Genomic DNA, 20346 nt, shown 5'->3' with positions numbered 1-20346 from the left:
AATGGAGACAGAACAGAAACCTCAGTGTCTCATGTCATTGTCAGACACTCCGTCCATCCACCCTGAACACAGTTTCCGTGTGAATATTTGCTCTGCTATAGGAACCTCCCTCAGTACTTCCTGCTTCGCCATTGACTCTGAACATGACTCACTTTACGCTGTTGATCAAATGACCAGGTCAGTCTCAGAAATACAACCGCTTTTACATTCATATTGGCCTGAACCGACTTCCAGGTTGACAGGGAAATATCCACACATAGAAAATCTGATCCATGGTTCGTATCTTCTCACATTCAAGGTGTAATGTGATTCAAAGAAAGCCTCCACTGTGCACACTCTCTCTACTACACTGTGTTTCTCCAAAACAAGATTTGGCAGACGGGCCACTTAATCTAAGTCATGAGATCTGCAAAAGCCTCCTGAATAAGCCCTAAATCAATACAACCTAGAATGCAACCAACTTCTCCACAGCTGCCCTCTCTCACTTCCTTCTTTTGCACCTTATGCACGAACACCAATGTACCTGGAGGAGATAAAAAAAAAAAAAAAGAAATTGCCAAGTGCTCAGTCTTCTTTAAATGGACAGCTGTGAGAAACAGTGAGACTATGCATCACTGCTTGTGGTGAAAAAATGGTCCTCAGCCCCACTGTTCAGGGCGTCAGTCTGTTTGAGAATCCATGAAAGTGAATAGAGTTCCACCGTCATATTAGTTGTAAATGATCTTTAGTTAAAGCTCATTTGGTTTATTAAACGACTAGTTCTCCGTTCCTTTTGACTGAGGCACTTCAAGTCCCTCACAAATGCACACCTGTAACACAACAGCGAATGTAAGTACTGAAATCGTGACCCGGCGTCACCACAGATATGTTTGATTAAATCCACTGCAAATCTCCTCTGCTGCACAGAGGGGCCCGGGGGAGTTTCCAGGACCCTCCCTGCGCGTAAAGATCGTTTGGATACGTGCAAAAAAACATGTACAACGTTAAACGCGTTACACCTGTGCAAAGATTGAACCATTTTTGCCTTGCCACTTTTAATAGAGAGTAGCGCGCTGAGCTTGAACCGTTCCTCACTTCGAAACCATGTGCATATATGCGCAAAGGTAAACTGCTCACGGGCTCGAGGAGTGACGGACCTCCGCCGCCTGACTCGTTCTAAAACCGCATGGAATCGGATCTCTGTGTGACCGGAGCGCCGGGGCTGGCCTCCGGTAGACGGAAGCAGTAACCCGGTCAGATTCGCTGCCACCTCTCCGCACAAACGGCAGTAGAGGGACGGCCCTACATGGCAGCTGCCATTCTGTCAGTAAAAAAAAAAACTGTCAAGGATTCCTATAAGACTACATCGCAGTGACACATCAAGATATACAACAAGAGCGATAAGGTCACTATAAAGTGAGCTGCTGCCTCACAGATCACTGACCCCGAAAGAGGTCCCGATAGGAACATTACGGGAACATCATAGTGATTTTTCATTATTGAATAGCTCTCCTGAGAACAGTCATTGATTAAGCTGCAGACTAAAATCCACAGCATATGGTAAAGATGTTTTTTTTCCAGAGGACAAAAATCAATATTGGTACCAAGCCAACATCCAAAGATCCCTCAGTATTATAGCACAGAGTCAAACCAGCAGCGGCGTGGACGATGAAGACGTTGCCGGTGAGGATGATACTTTATCTGTGAAATCGCCTAGTTAGAAAGTTGAAGCTCAGAGAAACGGGCGACACCAGGGCTCAACCATATCAGGAAAATGAATTTAATCTGCTTTAAACTGTTAAGGAAAAAATAACGGATTTTATTCAGTCATAAAAAGTTGTTTACTTTTTTCTATTTTTTTATTATCATTTATTTATTGTACCTCTCAGCCTCTGCTGTTAACGCCGACCGAGCGAGATGTCAACTGCAGAGTTCAGAGAAGGGGACTATCACAGGGATCTTCCTCCTAATTGTGCTGAAACTGAAATAACCGGCGTCCTTCAACACTGGACTTCATTCATCAACTTGTTATTTGAAAGGAAAATGAAGGTTGGGTAAATTCCTAATAGTGCTTTCCCTAAAATGTTATTATTTTACGGTCATTACGCAGTTTGGTTTTGAGGGGAAAACACAATTCTTCTTAAACGAAACAATCATCCCCGGTGGATTTTTCTCTCTCAAAAAAGGCGCTTTCATTTCCATTTAGCACTTACGTGTGACACGAATTAAAGCGGGCAGGAAAAGTGTCAAACCTACCTCCTTCCTCTGCTGTGACTGTTGGAGGCAAAAGAAAAGCCAGTAAACATCCACAGAGCCATATGAGTAAATCCATCTTTTTTTTCCTCGAGTGTGGAGAAAAAGCAGCTCTTCTCCTCCTCTGTGGTTTGCTTCTGTTTATCTGAGACAAAGCTGCAGTCCAAAGTCTCCTTTTCTTTCCACTGTTTTCTGTTTCTCCCGAGCGCAACACGCCTGGTGCCCCAACTCCACTACAAACGCCGGGCTGTGTTCACGGAGCTCTCCAGGAATATCAGGCTGGTTAAACTACAATGTTCGTATGGGTTGCCTCAGTGTGTGGCACTGCTTCTTGTGTCGTAGAAACTGGTCTGCGCAATTAGCGCAAAACTGATCTGAAATCAGCGCAGTTTGTCCAATAAAAACATTTTTAAAACTGCGAAATCCATTTCGGTGCTCACAGTGTCCCTCTGTCAGTCGAAACACGCGTGGGAAAATAAAGTCAACTCAGTTGACTGGCAAATTTCAAACAAAGTAGAATGCACAGGTTGAAACCACCAAGGAGCATCAGCCGCATCTGCAGATGACCATTAAGTTTGAGAAAACCTGGAAAAAGTACCACGCGTCTTTCTCCTTCGGTTCGACAAAATATCCCAAAACCTTTTGCTCTCACTCTCCAAGTGGCGCATTGACTTGGTAAGAGCACCTGTGACTAAGAATCAAAAATATTTTCCCATCGATTTTCCTTTTATTACGCTGTCCCGATAACAGTCCGTTCTTGCGCAAAAGATAACACTATCTCCTGGAGGAGGCAGCTCCCGTGTGCGTGCGTAAAACTGATCGGGAGACAATAAACGTGCAGCCTCTCCGCTCTCCTCCTTCAAACTGAGCGTTTCTTCGCTGAAACACGCTTTTCAGTGGGCGCTCTCTCTCACTCCCTCTCTCTCTCTCTCTCTCTCTATCCTCCGGATTCAGCGTGTGTCTCTCTCCTTCTCTCTCTTTCCCCTCTCCCAGCAGCTCCGGCAGTGCGCTCCTTCCCCTCCGATCTCCGCCGGGTTTGTGGCAGCGTGCAGGACTGCTCACTCAGTCCCCTGTCTCGGTGTGCGTGCACGCCGTGCGCGCGCGCGTGTATCGGATTACAGTAGGCACCTCGGCCCGCCTCCATATAGCCCCTCACTGATTAAAGAGCAGTTTCATCTCCCTCTCACTCCCTTCTCTCTCTCTCTCTCTCTCTCTTTACCTCACCCTCTCTTACCTTTCTACATATCTCTCTCTCCCTCTCTTTCATTTTTGCCAAATTTCTCCCTGCCTCTCTCTTATTTCCCTCCAATTTCTCCCCTCTCTCTATCTAGACACTCTCTCCTGTCCACATTTATTTCCATTCCATCTCTCTCTTTTCTTCCTTCGCTTCTCTTATCCTCTCCCTAGTATTAAAAGAGAATAGAGGGAGGTGGAAAGAAGAAAGGCAGAAAGAAGAGGGAGAGAAGAGGCCCACAGTACAGCTTTATGAGCTTTGTAGCAGTGCTGGGAGCTTTAAAAGGAACCTGGTGCTGCTTTACAGCATTACAGCTGAAACACTGGCCATGTGTGTGTGTAGAATAATCAAAAGGGAAAGGAAGCTGATGAGTAATAATCAATGAACAAGAATACATTGCTGTGCCTCTAATAACCCATGAGTGACTAAGATTAACAGAAAAGTTGTACCATCTATGAAAGGGACAGATTTTCATGTCATGCAGAGCAGTCCCTCTGGTAATAATGGCTGAGCTTCTGGATGCGAAAATTCACACACAACTTTGCGCACACACACACCCACATACACACACACTCTCTCTCTCTCTCTCTCCTTATTGCTGGCTCTCTCCCAGTAGTATAGTGCAGGGAGGTTGCCGGTGGGAGGTGTGTTTTAGGGCCTGTAGCGACACTGAAGCCTGTGGTCTGAACAACAAACCAAATTTTGGCTCTGGCACTGCCTTCCCAGGACACACCCTGCACACAGATGCATACACATACAGGCCATAATGACACAGCTCAGTTATCTCGTGGGAAGAAAACCCCTTTTATACATCTATTTCTTTTATGACAGAGAAGAAAATCACACAAGGGCTGATGCTTTTTCATGTGATAAAAATATTTATAGCCTCTTGTACTCTTCTGACACGAGACTTTGTGAGAACCAGCAAGCTCACAGTTCACATATTTCACCAATCACAGTCCTGATCATGGTAGAGTAAGGCGATGAATATGCGAGATATGTATTTTCTTATTTCTTGATCAGTTTATCTTTTACTGTTATAGCCCTACAATTACCAGCAGTCAGGTGAGTCACTGATCTCAGTTCAGGACGGTGACATGTGAAACATGGGCACACACTATCAAACTGTCACTCAGATGTCTCCTAACATCTCTGGATCTCTGAAGGTATTAAGTTCTTTTTCCATGACAGCTTGATGTGTGTGTGTGTGCGTGTGTGTGTGTGTGTGTGTGTGTGTGTGTGTGTGTGTGTGTCAGAGTAACTGTCGCCCTCCTCATTCCTTGGGTCCCTCCAGTCGTACGACCTCTGTAACCTGTTGCTCTCGCCCCTCTTGCTGCCCTCATCCTGTGTCTTTCCACTGAAACTGAACCCCCCCCCGGCCCACTGGAATTTGTCAAGTGATGAGAGCGCAGAGCAATCACATGCTAATATCAGTCTAATATTCCTCTGAGCTGTCAGAGCCACAGTTTGTGAAAAATGTCTTATCTGGAGCAATACAGAACAGGTACACGCTGCACTGTGAGTAAGCTAACTGAGATGTTGACTAGCAAATTGCTTCTTTTACTATTATAGTCTATCAATCACAAAGTTTTGAATATTAATATGAATGAAAAAAATCCCCTTTAAACTTACATTTCGCAGTGGTGCTCAAAGATTACAATTTTTACAGTTTTTTTATATCAACAGTGAGACATTCAATCTTTCAACTGGTGTGAAATGATGAAAATAATGGAAAACAAAAGTTCTACTTTTTTGTTTCACATGGGAGCAGGACATGCTGAATGCAAAAAGTATCTTAAATCTCTGCTGGCACAAGCTGGTTGGAAGAAATCAGCCAGGAAAAGAGAGCAATAACCTCTGCGAATCATTCTGAATTCACACCAACGCACCACATGGACTCGAGCCTTCTGGACTTTCCCTTCACGCATTCTTTTGTATAACTTACGACAGTATGTTGTGAAACTAGGATATGCTAATCCATGACACCTTTTCTGCTTGCCAAGCAGTGGACTGGGTTTCCCAGAAGCCACTGCTGATGTCACAGAGAGAATCCATTTTAGGGTAATAGATAGAAATGCTGCTTGTTGCTGCGCAGTACAGGCATCCCCAGTGTTTCTAGGTCACTGAGCTCTATACCTGCAGAGTTCTCCAATCAAAGCCTGTCGGCTTGTCAGTCAAAAACCATAACTTGGCATCAAAGCAATACACAAGACCATGAGTGCCATGCATCACCAATACCCTTACATCAAAAGTAGCACAAATATGCAAGTTTTTTTAAACACGTGTAAAACCACTACAAAAAGGCGATCGACTCCTTTCTCATTTCCAGTAGCTGGGTTAGCCTTTCTGTTCGCTGCTAGCTGCCAAGCTGCCAAGCTGACTGGCTGACAATGGATCTGTCTCATCTCATCCGTGGGTTGGTGCTCATGTCAGTGTCAGAGCCTCCGTATGAGACACTTCGGTCGGTATGTGTGCGTTAGCCCTGAGCGTAGCGAGCTCAGAGCTGGTTAGCGTGGCTTTTTCTTAATTGCTGTAAATTGTCTCATGGGACAAAATTTTCTGATGGAGCATGTGGTGCTCAGTTGGACCAAATGTCTTATCCCAAAGAGTCTTAAAACATGCTCGAGTTTTAGCATTAAGTAACCGTATTTGGTTGTTGCGTTGCTTTAACAGCCCCCCCCCCCCCCGGGGGGCCAGTACTGAGGATTCTTTTAACTCTACTGTTACTCACTACTACCTGCTAGATTTTTGACATGGTGCATGACCCCCCTGTGTGTGCGAGAGTTGATTCTAAAGTTAATTTTATTAACCTGACACTACACCGGGCTCTGTCACTGAACGGAGAGCAGTATAACAACAGTGCAATTATATAAAAACATTGTGGTGTGTGTGTGTTGCAACAGAGCTGTGAAACCAGCAGAGGGTAAGGTGATCCTTGCTCTGCGTCAGGGGAAGAACTTGTCTGCTGGCTTGTCGACAAGCACTACTGGCCCTGTCCACACCTCGCCAGCACACTGCTTCCCCTGCCGCTCTTTCTTGTTCACATGATTTGACGAATGATTGTATGAATTAATCTGTTCCATGTCACAGCTTTCTAAATTTGAAATTTTTGTTTTTCGGTGTTATTGCTCTGTTTTGTATCTCTCATTTTTGCCACATGTAAACCTTTGAGGTTTTCTTTCCTTGTTTGCTCTTACTTTATTTTATCATTATTATTAATTTCACATTTTTTCCATTTACCCATTTATTTGTCTTTCTCTCTTTCTTTGCATTTCTCATTCATCATTTCCTTTCCTTTCCTCTCTCCAAACATTTCCTTTCTCTTTCACCCCTGTCTTTTCTCCAGGGGCAAAGTGAGATGCACATTTTGCCAATGAGTTTAACAGTGTAGACCGACTGCCCTGGGACCCCCATGGGTGAAGATGCTTTTACTTTCTATATATATATATATATATATATATATAGTATATATACAGTATATATATATTTGTATATATATATTTGTTTTTAAAGCAATATTTACCATTTCCCTCCCTGCTGCACACTTCATATTGATGTTAACAGAGTGTTCGGCGTGTCTATGTGCACACAAAGCTTTATTGGTTCAGGCTGCCATGAGTCTCAGTAATGTTACTACATCCAAAGTAATCAGCCCAAAATGTTACCGGCCCACTGAGATTCCTCTCGATCTTCCTGATTACCACTCTGCCCACCGCTTCCCTCCCTCCATCCATCTCTGAGGTTAATGGCACATGCAGAATGCGGTGATCTCAGAGGGACCGGCAGCTCCGCGTCCATCAGTCTCTCCTCACTTCTGTGCATATGTGTGTGTTTGTGTATGTGTCTGCATGTCAGAGAGTTAAAAGATGTCCGCCTGAGTGCATAGTTGGAAACTCTCTTCGGTGTATGAGTTTTTTTTTTTGTGTTTTTTTTTACCTGCATGTGAGTGTGTGTAATGTCAACCTGTTGGCACCTCGGCACTTCCAGGATGCTGCAGTGGCTGTATTTTGTCCAGTTTCTCACCACTGTCTGTAATGAAATTTTCAAATGCAGAGGCAGGAACATCTAATCATTAAAAAAAATACATTCTCTCTACACACACACACAACAAAAAACAAAAACAGACACACTCACTCAGATAGAGTAAACATTTATGTTTGCAGACATCACCCCTGGACTGACCATATTTATCTATAGCGCAACAAATATTTAATCTCCGTTGCGGGTACACCAACACTGAAAACACTCTGCAATGCAAACACACACACACACATACACACACAACACACGGTGCACGTACACACACGTGCTCCCTGTGGCCTCATCAATAAGCCATATAACCGAGCAGGTCTTACAGGAAGCCGCAGTAAATTAGTGTGTCAACAGTCAACATGGGCTGCACTGACACGGAGCAGAGCGGAGACATGCTACACACACACACACACACACACACACACACACACACACACAGGGTAGTACAGATATACAGACAGATCTGTGAAGATTTACACACAAGCAGAGATGCACACTTGCACAGACACACACCCACATGTGTGAATAGGGGCGCACATACACACATGGAGCTGACAAGTCCGTGATGAACACACGTACACGCGCACGCGCACGCACAGACACACACACACACACACACACACACACACACACACACACACACACACACACCCACACACACACAGGGAATAGTTGTACTCTCTACATTTACCTGCATATTATACGTACACACATCTCGGCAGGAAACTGCATTTGTATTGTCCTCCTGTGTGCTTGGTGTGTACATGTGTGTGTGATTTTGTGTCTGTAGTACTATGTCCGTGTGTATGTGTGTGTGTTTTCGAGTGTGGGTGCACAAGTAAGTGGTGATAATCACAGTGCAGCCTGTGGAGACTGCAGGGAGTCCACTCAGCTATTAGCAAGGACACGGAGGTGATAGAGACAGACAAATATATACACAACCGCACCCACACAAACAAGCACAGACGTTCACTGATACATCGACTCACACACACACACACACACACACACACACACACACACACACACACACACACACACACACACACACACACACACACACACACACACACACACACACACACACACACACACACAGTCATTGTCCAGGGATCACAGTGGGCTGTCAGAGCTGAGCCCAGTCTGTGAAGAAATGTTTGGTCTCTTTCTAATAACTTTATTGTTCTCTCTATCATCGATCTGTCTTTTACACTCCGTTTCCTCTTCAGTTACCAACCTTTTACTCTCTCTGTGCTTCCCCTCTGTCTCTGCATCCCTCTGTCTGATTTTCTCATTTTCTGCTCTCTCTCACTACATTTTTTTCCCCTTGCCCTTTTTCTGTGACTTCCCCCTATTTCTCTCTGTGTGGCTGTAAATAAGGATGTCCTCTCTGGATGTTTGACTCAGCTGGTAGTGCAGCAGCAGCAGCAGCAGCAGCAGCAGCAGCAGCAGCAGCAGCAGCAGCAGCAGCAGCAGCAGCAGCAGCAGTTAGCAGCTTTGTGTTGTACTGTAACTGTCAAATGGCTTTGTTACCTGTACTCGTCAGTGTTGTAACCGAAACATTACCATGTAGGTGGAGTAAGTATGAAATTGACAGTTCGTTTTTTTTTTGTTCTCGTGAACTGCAAGGATCTTGGGTTCATAACTTCAGTGTTAATTATCTGTAAGATTAGATGTTGAATTTTTGTTTGACACATTCAGAAAATGAAATGGTGCTGTGTATAAATAGACTTGAACAGTGCTTATCAGTCTCTAAGATGATTGGCCATTTTGCTCTTTTATAAGGTTGCATAAATTACTTTTTAAGGACTTAAAGTTGGAATGTACTTTGCTTGAATGTTAAATTATGTCTGTTGAGCAATTTTCTTGCAAAGCTGTCACTAATGGAGATCGTTTTCAGTGTGTGACCACTATGTCAGATCTTTTTGATGAAGCTGAAGTCCATTTATACTTAAAAAACATAATCTTCCCAGCCTGCTGAAAGCAATGAAAAGATTTTCAAATGACTACTGAACCACACCCATCACCTCCGTTGATGGCGAGCAGAGATGCTTTCAAAGGAGAGATGGGAAGATCAAGTTCTGCACAAAAGCTTTAAGCACAGATAGATTCTCTCCACTCCAGCACTCCCTGTTTTTCAGCTGAACGGACTCAGATGGTTTTTACACATCAGGGGATGTAGTTTGTTTTAGTGCATCACCACCTTGACTGAAAGAGGGTGCCTGGATTGGCAAACCGCAAACAAGCACAAAGCTTTCATTAACTGGGTGCAGCTTTAATTATTTAAGCTTTTTATGGTCCTCGCAGAACAAAAATCATTGTGCACTTACACAGGCAAGTAAGCCAGGGCTTCAGTCCGATCATAAAGATTTATTTTCTCTGCTCCTCTTAAGCTGACATTTTGCACTTACATGGTTTTGGTGCGACAGCTGAGGTACTGTGTTTAGCACCATCAGTCACTGTCTGACAAGACAAGACAGCTACAGTGCTGAGAAAATCGGGAGAGGAGAGACAACCCCTCTTTTCACCCCCCTTCACACCCCCCCTCCCTTCATCACCCTCTATTGTTTTCTTCACTCTTCTATTATTCTAACCTCAGATCACTTCATTAGTCACCCCATTCTTCTCTATTTAAGGCACCACCAATAGAATGTCAGTAATTGGAACTAACTGTACTTTAATGCAACACACACACACACATACATACACACACACACACACTGTTCACAATCCACTACCCTCCAATTGCAGACAGTACAGTCGTATGTATGGTGGTATTGTTAAAGAAAAACAAAAGACAAACCTGTTCATGGGCAAGTCACTCAACTGTAACACTGGGAATACAGACAGGAATGGGTCAGTGGTCACCAGTATGCAGTACACACACACACACACACACACAGTCACGGGACATCTTCACATCCTTTTCTGTCTAATGACATTATCAATAACGGCGGCCTCAGGGAGATGTGTGAGTGTGTCTGCTTGTGTTTGGGGAGTGGATCCCTCGGGCTGTGGAAAGCACAATAACAGTGGTTTTCTTTGCGGGGGATTTCCTTGTTGTCTTAGATGACACAAACTGATGGGATTATCAGTAATGGCTTAATCATGATCACACACAACACAGACACACACACACACACACACACACAAATACAGAGACAGAGCGGTCCCTGATCATGATAAGATGATGGGGTCAGGAAACCTAACACAGATAAAGTGGCCTCTAACCCCTGAGAGGGCTGATTACACGGGCTGTATCAGTGTGTGTGTGTGTGTGTGTGTGTGTGTGTGTGTGTGTGTGTGTGTGTTTGTGTGTGTGTCATGTTACAACATCACTTGTGGCTTCTCTCTCTCTCTCGTCTTTCACATTTTTTCTATCCTCCACTCGTCTTCTTTTTTTTTCCCTCTACATCCTCCTTTCTCACTCACCCTACTTTCTTACAGGAAGCACACTTACTTCTTACACCCCGATCTTTTCTCTCTCCTTCCCCATACACAGCACAATCGGCCACCACTCCTTTCCTTTGTTCCTTTCTTCCTCCAGTCCTTCCTTCCTTCCTTCCTTTAGACAGACTGTTTGAGTTCCCCTTCCTCAGCGCCCTCTGTATGCTAATGTTGACTGTAAACACCTTGAAGTGATCTAGCCGTTTCTTGGCTTGCAATTAACGGAAACAATACTCAACTGCACACAAGCAAACACACACACAAAAGAGTTTCACTATTGTGGATAATTCAAGACTTCTATTTACCTGTGGAGTATTAGTTGCACAGATGCACCTGTGAGCTCAACAAAAAGACAGAGGGGAAATATTCACCTACACACAAACATAAACACACACACACACACACACACACACACAAACACACATGCCAAGGACTCCCATCGTGCCTGCACCGCTCACACCGCTCATTTCCAAGCTTTTTTATATAGCTCATGTTGAGTACTGGTGACATTTCCATCTCCTATAGGGGAGTGAAATGGAAAATATTTTGACCTTTATGTAACCATACTTATAGGATTGGAGGGAGGGATTGTCGGCAGGAGGAGTGAGGCGGCGGATGGAAGGGTGGCAGAACTGAAGGATGAAGAAATAGCTTGGCCATCGCATCACGACACAGAAATTTCAGAAGGGCAAAGCAGTCAATGCAGGGGCGAGAGAGATTGAGAGGGATACTGAATAAGGCAGTGTTAAGATAGAAAGTGACTCCGCGTCGAAAAAATACACAAAGGGCTGTGTTGCTCGTGGCATGTTGCTACAAGTAGAAGAGGAATTACCAACCAGGAAGCTGAATTTGAGAGATACATCCATGAGTTTGAAGGTTTATCCGACTCCAAAGCTCTGCACAGACGTTTATAATAGTATGACGCAGCATTTTATGAATCATTTTACCCAGTTTCTCAACAATCACAAGGTTAACAGTCCATGTCACATAGTAATCAAGCAGGAGTATGTCTTTGCATGTGTTTGACTGGCTAACACAGGCTACTGCTGCATCAATAATTGAGCCGGTTCCAAGTTCGGGACGGACAACTGCTGCACTTTTCTGTCCTCTGTGTTGAGCTGCCTGCTGTGCCAGTGTCATGGGCTCTGATATATTATTACACTGCTATTATTTGTTGGTCTGAATACAACCTAAATAGAGTGAAAGAAGAAAAAACAGAAATGGAAATAGAATGCGTGAATGAGGGAAGCTGGCATGGACTGTTGGATGCATTCCCATGCTGTTCAACAGTGAATATTTACATGAATGAAATATTGCCTCATTCATTGTGGTATAATATAATGGTGATTCACCCTCTGGCTTACAGGAAGTTGGTTGGAATAAACATAAGTAAAAGTGGGAAGTAAGCATGAGCTATAATTGCAGACTGAAAATAACTCCACCTACAGAAACCAAAATTTAAAAATGACAAACTTGAGGATTACCACTTTGATGATGTGAATTAAGGGGGGAGCGACTGGGGGAACAAATGTATAGTTGTAGTTACGCATCTATTTATAGGAAGGAGGGAGAGTACCAGGAGCGGGGGGGGAGGGATATAATAATTGGAGTTACTTGCAGTGAAAATCCTATTTTCGCAGTCTGGCAGAGATAGAGGAACATGTGAATGGATGGAGGATTGAGGGAAAGGGAGGAATACACAGTTGCTTTCTGGAGAAAATCCTATTTTCTCTGTATGGTTCAGAGGAAAGGATAGAGAGATGGATGGATGACTGGATGACTGGATCTCTGGCTTGCACACTGGATGGATGGATGGAGAGATGGATGGATGGATGGATAGATGGATGGATGGATGGATGGATGAAACTGTGAGGCGAGGACAGCTGATAAATGCAGATAAACTGAGTAAATGGAAAGACTGAGTAAAGACTCTGCAAAGACAGAGAATCACTGGCTGCATATGGATTGGGTGGATGAATGGACTTTTGGATGGATGGATGGATGGATGGATGGATGGATGGATGGATGGATGGAAGGATGGATGGATGGATGGAAGAATGGAAGGAATTGCTTCCAGTAAAATCCCATTTCCTGCAGCTGGTAGACTTAGCACCTGGAGTCTTCAGATTACCATAATAATCTACCATGAGGAAATAACCAGATTCTGGTGTGTGTTTGGTGTGTGTGTGTCTGTGTGTGTGTAAGTGTATGTGTGTGTGTGTGTGTGTGTGTGTGTGTGTGTGTTTGTTTTTGTCCCTGAATGTGTGTATACCTTTGTGAGTTTGTGTAACTGCACAAGTGTGTATGCACATCTATTTGTATGTCTTCATCCAGCATGTCTACTGTGTTTTTTGTGTGTCTGTGTGTGTGTGTGTGTTGTGTGTGTGTGTGTGTGTGTGTCTGTGTGTGTGTGTGTGTGTGTGTGTGTGTGTGTGTGTGTGTGTGTGTGTGTGTGTGTGTGTGTGTGTGTGCTGAGCAAGGAAAGATGAGAACAGGAAATGAGGGGTTACTACTCTGGCCCACAAATTTGATTTGGAGCTGCCGCTTCAATGAAATGGTTGACCGCATCCACCACCACCAACCCCCCTAACACACACCACACACACACATACACACAGATATTAGTAGACGCTAATTGATTGAGGAGCGTTGGCTGATAGACAGCGTCTGAGATGGGTGGAAGAGATGAGGGGGGTCAACAGCTGTTTCATTTCCCAGACCTACTAAAGTGTTTTAATAGAGCCCAGACACACACACACACACACACACACACACACACACACACACACACACACACACACACACACACACACACACACACACACACACACACACACACACACACACACACACACACACACACACACACACACACACTCTCATGGTCTTATAATGCTATCATACAAGCTTGACTGAGCAAATTAAGGAGACACATGCGCTGTCTCTGAGCGCACAGAAAAAGGAACACACACGTCCAAATTCACGCACACACACACACACACACCCCCAACCATGGGAGTGTAACATGCGCTGGTGTCAGGTCACCTTTACATGGCTAACAGGGGACATGAGCAATCACGTCTGATCATTAATCCATCAAGCTGAAATCTGGGTCAAACACTCAGAGATCATGCAATATCGCTGAGAAGCCAAAGGTACTGTGACTGAGCATTGACAACAGACATGCAAAACAACACAAAACCATGTTTATCTGTAAGACTTCAAGAGTCAGAGTCAACTTTTTTGACCGAGTATGTTTATATTTGACTCTGGTTAGTGGCTGTCCATGCACTTACACGCAGCACACAGCGCTAGTGTTAGCACAGTGCCAACAACGTCCAGGGAGATACACGTGGACATACGGCAAAAACTTGTTTGTCCACAAGAGCAGGAATCAAAAATCAAAAATAAATAAATAAAAAAATCAAGGCACACCTTTTCATTAAAATACAAAAAACATTACTAGTGTGTATATACTTAAAAGATGTTCACGTGTCACTGAAGTAAAACCGGCGACAACTATCTTTTAATAACAGCTATTGTAATCTAATTTTGAAGGAGTGTGTTGTTATCTCCGAGTGTGTTCGTGTTATGGAAAATAACAACAATATATCACTGACTTTTGCTAAATGGCCAATAAGCCATGAAGCCACATGCTATACATCTCCCTCTCTTTCTCTAGCTCGCCCTCACTCTCGCAGACACAAACATATACACACGTGCATACGTACACTACATATCCTCTCTAATGACTCTCCTTCTCATCATTACCCTTTATGTTTCTCTTCTTTTTTCATAATCTCTTTCTTTCACTCTGTGTTTCCTCTTTCACCACATCCCCTCTCTTCTCGACCATACATTTCCATGCTTTACCTCTTCCCCTCTGCCCCTCTATCTCTGATATGATGACAGAGTCTTAAAGCATTAAACATAGTTCATCCTCTCTCACTCTCACCTCAGCCAAGACAGAGAGGACACAAAGGATTAAAAAGTATAATAACCCATTTAGCCAGCGTGTGTGTGTGTGTGTGTGTGTGTGTGTTGAGTAGGACAGTCTGCTTTGATGTCTTTGTGTTCAACTTGGTTCTGGATCCTGGTCTCAAAGTGACCACGTTCAGGTTTGTGAATGAGTGTGTGTGCATATCGCTGCATGATGAGTTATCCTGCAGTACTGTTTGGGCCTGTATCATTATAAACATTGCCAAACCAATTACTTAGCCCTCCATCCTTAATTCTCTGAGGTTCTTTCTCCCACTTTCAATCCAGTCTGTTTCCCCTCAGCTTTTTCTCTAATCTTTTTCATATATAAAAGGTAGATTTTGCAGATTTACTGACAAGACAAGGGAGTGGAGATGAGAAGACAAAGATGGAGGGAGTCAATGAGAATGAAAAGACCACTGTAACTCAGTCTTTTATGTTTTCCTCTTTTCCATCTGTCCCTCTTGTCTTTATAGCTCTGGATGGTCTTAGAACAAGGCACAGGGTGAAATACAAAGGAATTAATGAAGCATCTCTCTCACTCTCTCTCTCTCTCACACACACACACACACACACACACACACACACACACACACACACACACACACACACACACACACACACACACACACACACACACACACACACAACTTCTCTATTTACAGCTCCGTCTTTTTAGGGTTCTTCTCTCGCTCGAGTTTTATGGCGCTGTCATAAAACAGACAAAAGACAAATGGTCAGTGAAGAATTGCCTCTGCAGGGGCCGTTTAGTAGTCACCCAGTCATTCAGCTGGTCAGTTAACCAGTCAATAAGTCCACTATATAGTCATTGTCCAAACCACATGGCATGACAGTCACTACTGTAATTCAGTCCAGTGAAGGTGGAAGGAAATTAACTTTCCAGTGAAGCTAAATGGTACTACACATTCAGAAACTTCCTTTCAGACAATATGGAGGAGTTTCACCAATACAACAAGGAAACACCATCACAAATAAACATCTTTCTCCTGGCAAAACAATGGGCTAAATCTAACTCCTGATAACTGCTCTCTTGGTGTGACCCCCTACTGCTGCTCCACTCTGTCAAGACTAATGGGCTGCGACTCTTGAGTACACATGTACAAACAAGCATGCTATTGCAATGAGAAAACACTAAAAACACCAGGCCTTTCTATCTGTCTCAACAATCTCCGTAACCCCTATTACCCCTGCCCAGTCACAGCAGTGAACCAAGCCATACATTCATCCATCCTTCTTAATCAAGTTTGCCAAGGCGATATGGGAACAACCTGGCATCTTCACCACCTGCCTCTCTTCTACTGACCCTTGTTGGCATGTTGGGAAATGAAGTCCCTCCACCGGGTTTCGAGTGTTATTGATTTAAATTTACGGATTAAAATGAACTAGTTCACTTCCATAGTTCACAATTTTGATTTTTGAAGTGAAGTTCACAGTTCCAGAAATGTTCATGTTTTAAAATGAGCTGTTCTTTCTCAGTAGAACCTCCTCCTACCCATCCAACCCCAGCTCCCAGTCATTGCCACGTTACTGTAAACTACTCTTGAATCACAGACAGATTAAAAAGCCAAGAAAAACCAAAGTGAGTGTATGTTTTATGTCAGTGTTACTGAGCTGGAGGATTTTGAGGCCTTTGGCTAATGGTCTTGCTGCTTTCTTAGTGATTTCTTTCACTCACAGATATTTCAAGTCTGATCAGATGATCGTTTTCATATTCATAGCCAACGTGGCCTATGTTCAGACCTGGTTGGCACAATTTGCATAAAAATTTGAGATTTTTTCAGTTGAAATCTGGACTGATTTGTTCATAAAAGTCCTTCAAATGTTTATACAAACTGATTTCAGCAGTACCAGGAGCTGCATAAATCCTCTCATGCCACGGTACACAGCTCTTCTTTTATGATGTTTTTTGGAGGTTGGAAAACAGTTTTTAGGTGCATTACTGCCACTTTCTGGTGCATGAGCGTTGCAATAAATAAATGAACAAAACAGTACAGATTTAAATGTAAAAAAAAAAAAAAATCCCATTTAACTTTTTCTGCAAATAGTGCTGACCAGGTCTGAAAAAAAAGAAGTCAAAACATCAGCCACATTGGCAACACATTTGAAACAATACATCAACTTTAAGCATCTGATCAGGTTTGAAATATCTGCGAGTGAATGATGTTCACAAGAAATTGTTAACAAAGTAGAAGACCATGAGCCAACAGCCGCAAAGTTCCTCCACCTAACTCAAACTCACAGCATATGCACATATAGTCACATTGGTTTTTCTTAATTCTCGCCAGAGTTAACAAGACTCACATTCATTAGTTGCAGACGGATACGTTTAGTTCACCGTTCACCAAATGATGAGAGTGTTCAATGAACAGGCAAAACACTGGAACCTAGTGTCAAAGCATTAATGTGCAGGTATGGGTTAGTGTATATTTGTTGAACTCACATTGCTTGCAGGAGGAATGAAGAGTCTTTGTCGCTCACTTAAACAGTGTACGTGTGAAGGCTAAGAGCTCAGATTTGTGGTAAAGCTCTCTCTTCATAAACACAGTCCAATGCAACACTCACATTATCTAACAGGCAAATTAACCCTGTTCCCTTCACATGTGAATAAAACCTTTTGATACTTGAATTCCACTATTCACCATTCACATGTATTATGTATTCCGTCTTCTGAAAACTAACACAAGTTTTAAAGCGGTGGCGGATATCAGCTGCTCTGTGTCTGTGCTGGGGGGGGGGGGTCAGTGCCACGGTGGAGCTCCCACCATGAGCCTCTTCCTCATACTGAGAAGCAGCCAAACAATCCCTCGCTCCCCGCCCTAGCAAACCAGGTCCCTGCCTCATTTCAGAACCTCGCCCTGCAACCCACTAACTTCTAATCTTCTTCCAGCATGTAACCGGCACAAAACCCCTCAGAAATGAGTGTGCAATAATAGTATGCTTGGCTGGGTTGGGGCCCCCGTAATGTATACCAAGTGTCTCTCCCCAAAACTGGGTGTGGACACTCAGCTCTGCGCCTTTCAACACTTTCCCAAACAGTCACAAAAAGTCCTCATTAGGAACAGGTGTTTCATCTTACTATGTTCATTACTGTTTTAATATGTTTGGAAATATGTGTATATGATGAAATACCTGATAAAATACATGATCACAATCTTATATTGTATAATTAGAGGGATAAACAATATTCTTGGGAGTTATTCAAGTGTGATGTGTTAGCACTTTAAAGGATTCCATCAAGTTAATATCTGGCAAGATTACAAATCACCATCAATATCGATTATTGACACCCAGTAAAATGGAATTAAATGACTTTCTCCACCATGTTGTCTTGATGTGTTGTCAGCACTGTTTACTGACTCCATAAAATTCACCATCAGTACAGCATCGGTACACTTTACTGAGGTGAAGTTAAAAGTATTTAACATAACTGAATTGAATTGAACGGAATTGAATTTCAATTAATTTAAATGAAATGGCTGATTTGGGAGCGAGGGGAAAACAAGCCCTCCACAGGTGATGAAGAACGTGTGTGAGTGTGTGTGAGTGTGTGTGTGTGTGTGTGTGTGTGTGTATGTGTGTATGTGTGTGTCATTTAATGTCCTGTTAGGCTAATTTCCCCAACAGCCTCCTGCAGAGACACATTGTTTCATTTCAATATCAAACGGCTGTGAAGGAAAGCTTTTTACATGGCACACTAATTGTTGTAATGGTCTGTTCTTCTGCACCTCTCCTGCGCTCGCTCTCTCGCTCGCTCTCTCTCTCTTTCTCTCTCTCTCTCTCCACTCCCCTTTCACAACCTCTCTCTTCTCCTTTCACACTGTATTATAATGACCTGCTCCAATCTTTCTTCCTTTCTCTTGTTCCACGCACACACGAACACAGATTTGTGAGTGACAGTTTAATGAGAAGTGCTTTTCCATTAAACAGACAAAAGGAGAGAATGCATCAATTAACACCCACTTACAAACAACACACACTCACACACACACACACACACACACACACACACACACACACACACACACACACACAGACACACACACACATTTCTAGATGGATAAGATTTTATGTGTTTGGCTCAGACATACAAACAGACAGAGCAAAGACTGATGCATAGACGCGTCAATTAAATCAGTCACAAGTAACCAAAGCATTCATCCCACTCATACACTTTATGTTGCTGAATGAATCTCTGTTTCTCTCGCTCTCTCTTTGAAATGCATCCAGGAGGTATAGAAAGAAAAATGCCTGTTGTTCCTTTTGTTCCTTTGCTCAGAAAGCAAACACGGGAACACGCACATACATAACATAAAGTATGTGTCAACATAAAGTCAACATTCAGACGGATAAATCAACAAGTGATGTCAAATCTGTATTTCTCATAGCAAAGCAACAAAACAAACCAAAAATAAAGTTAAATTAACTGATTAATTTACGCATTTCTCCCTAAAAATTGGCATCATTTCTTTCCAGTCTTTTGGAACATTTTTTCCTCTTAGTATATAGAGAAGAATTACAGCAAATACATATTTTTCCACATTTGCTCTGTGGTCTTTGTGTTTATTTCTGGAACACAGTTCAGCACATTGCCAGGCAACTACAGGGCTGCAGCAACCCGAGATATCGTTCTGTATTTATTGTAGGTGTGTAAACTGGTGGTGTACATATGTATATGAGTGAGTGTCATTAATACACCACAAATACATGAATTACAGTCAAGGTGGTTGTGTTAAGGAAAATCTGCACAATAAGGCACACAGGGTTTGAATATCATCTGGAACCAGTTAAGCTATAACACTGATAGCCCTGGAACGAGTTGATACAGAATACTGTATGTCATCCCTTTGCATTCCTTTGATGGATTGGTCATTACGAACACATGGTTGTAACCTCCAGAACTCAATTTTAAATTGGTTCATTACCAAACATGTCAGTCTGGGGAAAAGATGACATCCCATGGAAGGAACCAGAGACTTTAGAGACCGGTCAGACTGGACCAATAGGATGCCTTAAATGATACAACCGCTTATACTTTGAGGTTTCTTGGAAAAGCTTTGGAATTGCCAGGTTTGTATGTGCAAGTGTGTATTCATTCACAAATGAGTGTGTATGAGCATAGAGACAGGCAGCAGAGGCAAAGAGAAGAAAAAAGCAGAAAAGAAAGCAGGAGTAATCAGAGCCAGTTCAAAAGAGCACAAGAAAGAAAAAAAGTTTTAGCTCAGTTTCAAAGATCATTTCACTCTCCCCCAGAGAAACTGTGTTCGCATACATGCACATGCATATACACTGATCCAGGCAGCAGGACAGAGATGACTGTACTGAACCCGTAGTTTATATCTCAATAAATGAATGTAAACAAACAAATGAGCAGCCGAGATCTTTGCTCAGGAGACTCTGTGTTC

At 43.0% G+C, this 20346-nt stretch overlaps 1 protein-coding gene across 3 annotated transcripts in view; it reads right to left on the bottom strand.

Annotated features, from left to right (window-relative positions):
* LOC130177231 (neuropilin-2-like) overlaps positions 1-3276 on the bottom strand; it is a 96369-nt gene extending 93093 nt beyond the window's left edge. For 2 of the 3 annotated variants that reach the window (XM_056388748.1, XM_056388751.1), the window contains exon 1: positions 2236-3275. In XM_056388748.1, the coding sequence (XP_056244723.1) occupies positions 2236-2311 (76 nt within the window). In that variant the 5' untranslated portion in view covers positions 2312-3275. Of the gene's footprint in view, positions 1-2235 lie in introns of all 3 variants that reach the window. The other variant, XM_056388750.1, reaches the window with a different exon arrangement.
* Positions 3277-20346: the final 17070 nt, after the last annotated feature.

This window comes from Seriola aureovittata, chromosome 11 (assembly GCF_021018895.1).
Source record: "Seriola aureovittata isolate HTS-2021-v1 ecotype China chromosome 11, ASM2101889v1, whole genome shotgun sequence".
Taxonomy (NCBI): domain Eukaryota; kingdom Metazoa; phylum Chordata; class Actinopteri; order Carangiformes; family Carangidae; genus Seriola; species Seriola aureovittata.
The sequence above is the reverse complement of the archived record's forward strand: the minus strand, read 5'-3'. Positions and strand labels throughout refer to the sequence as shown.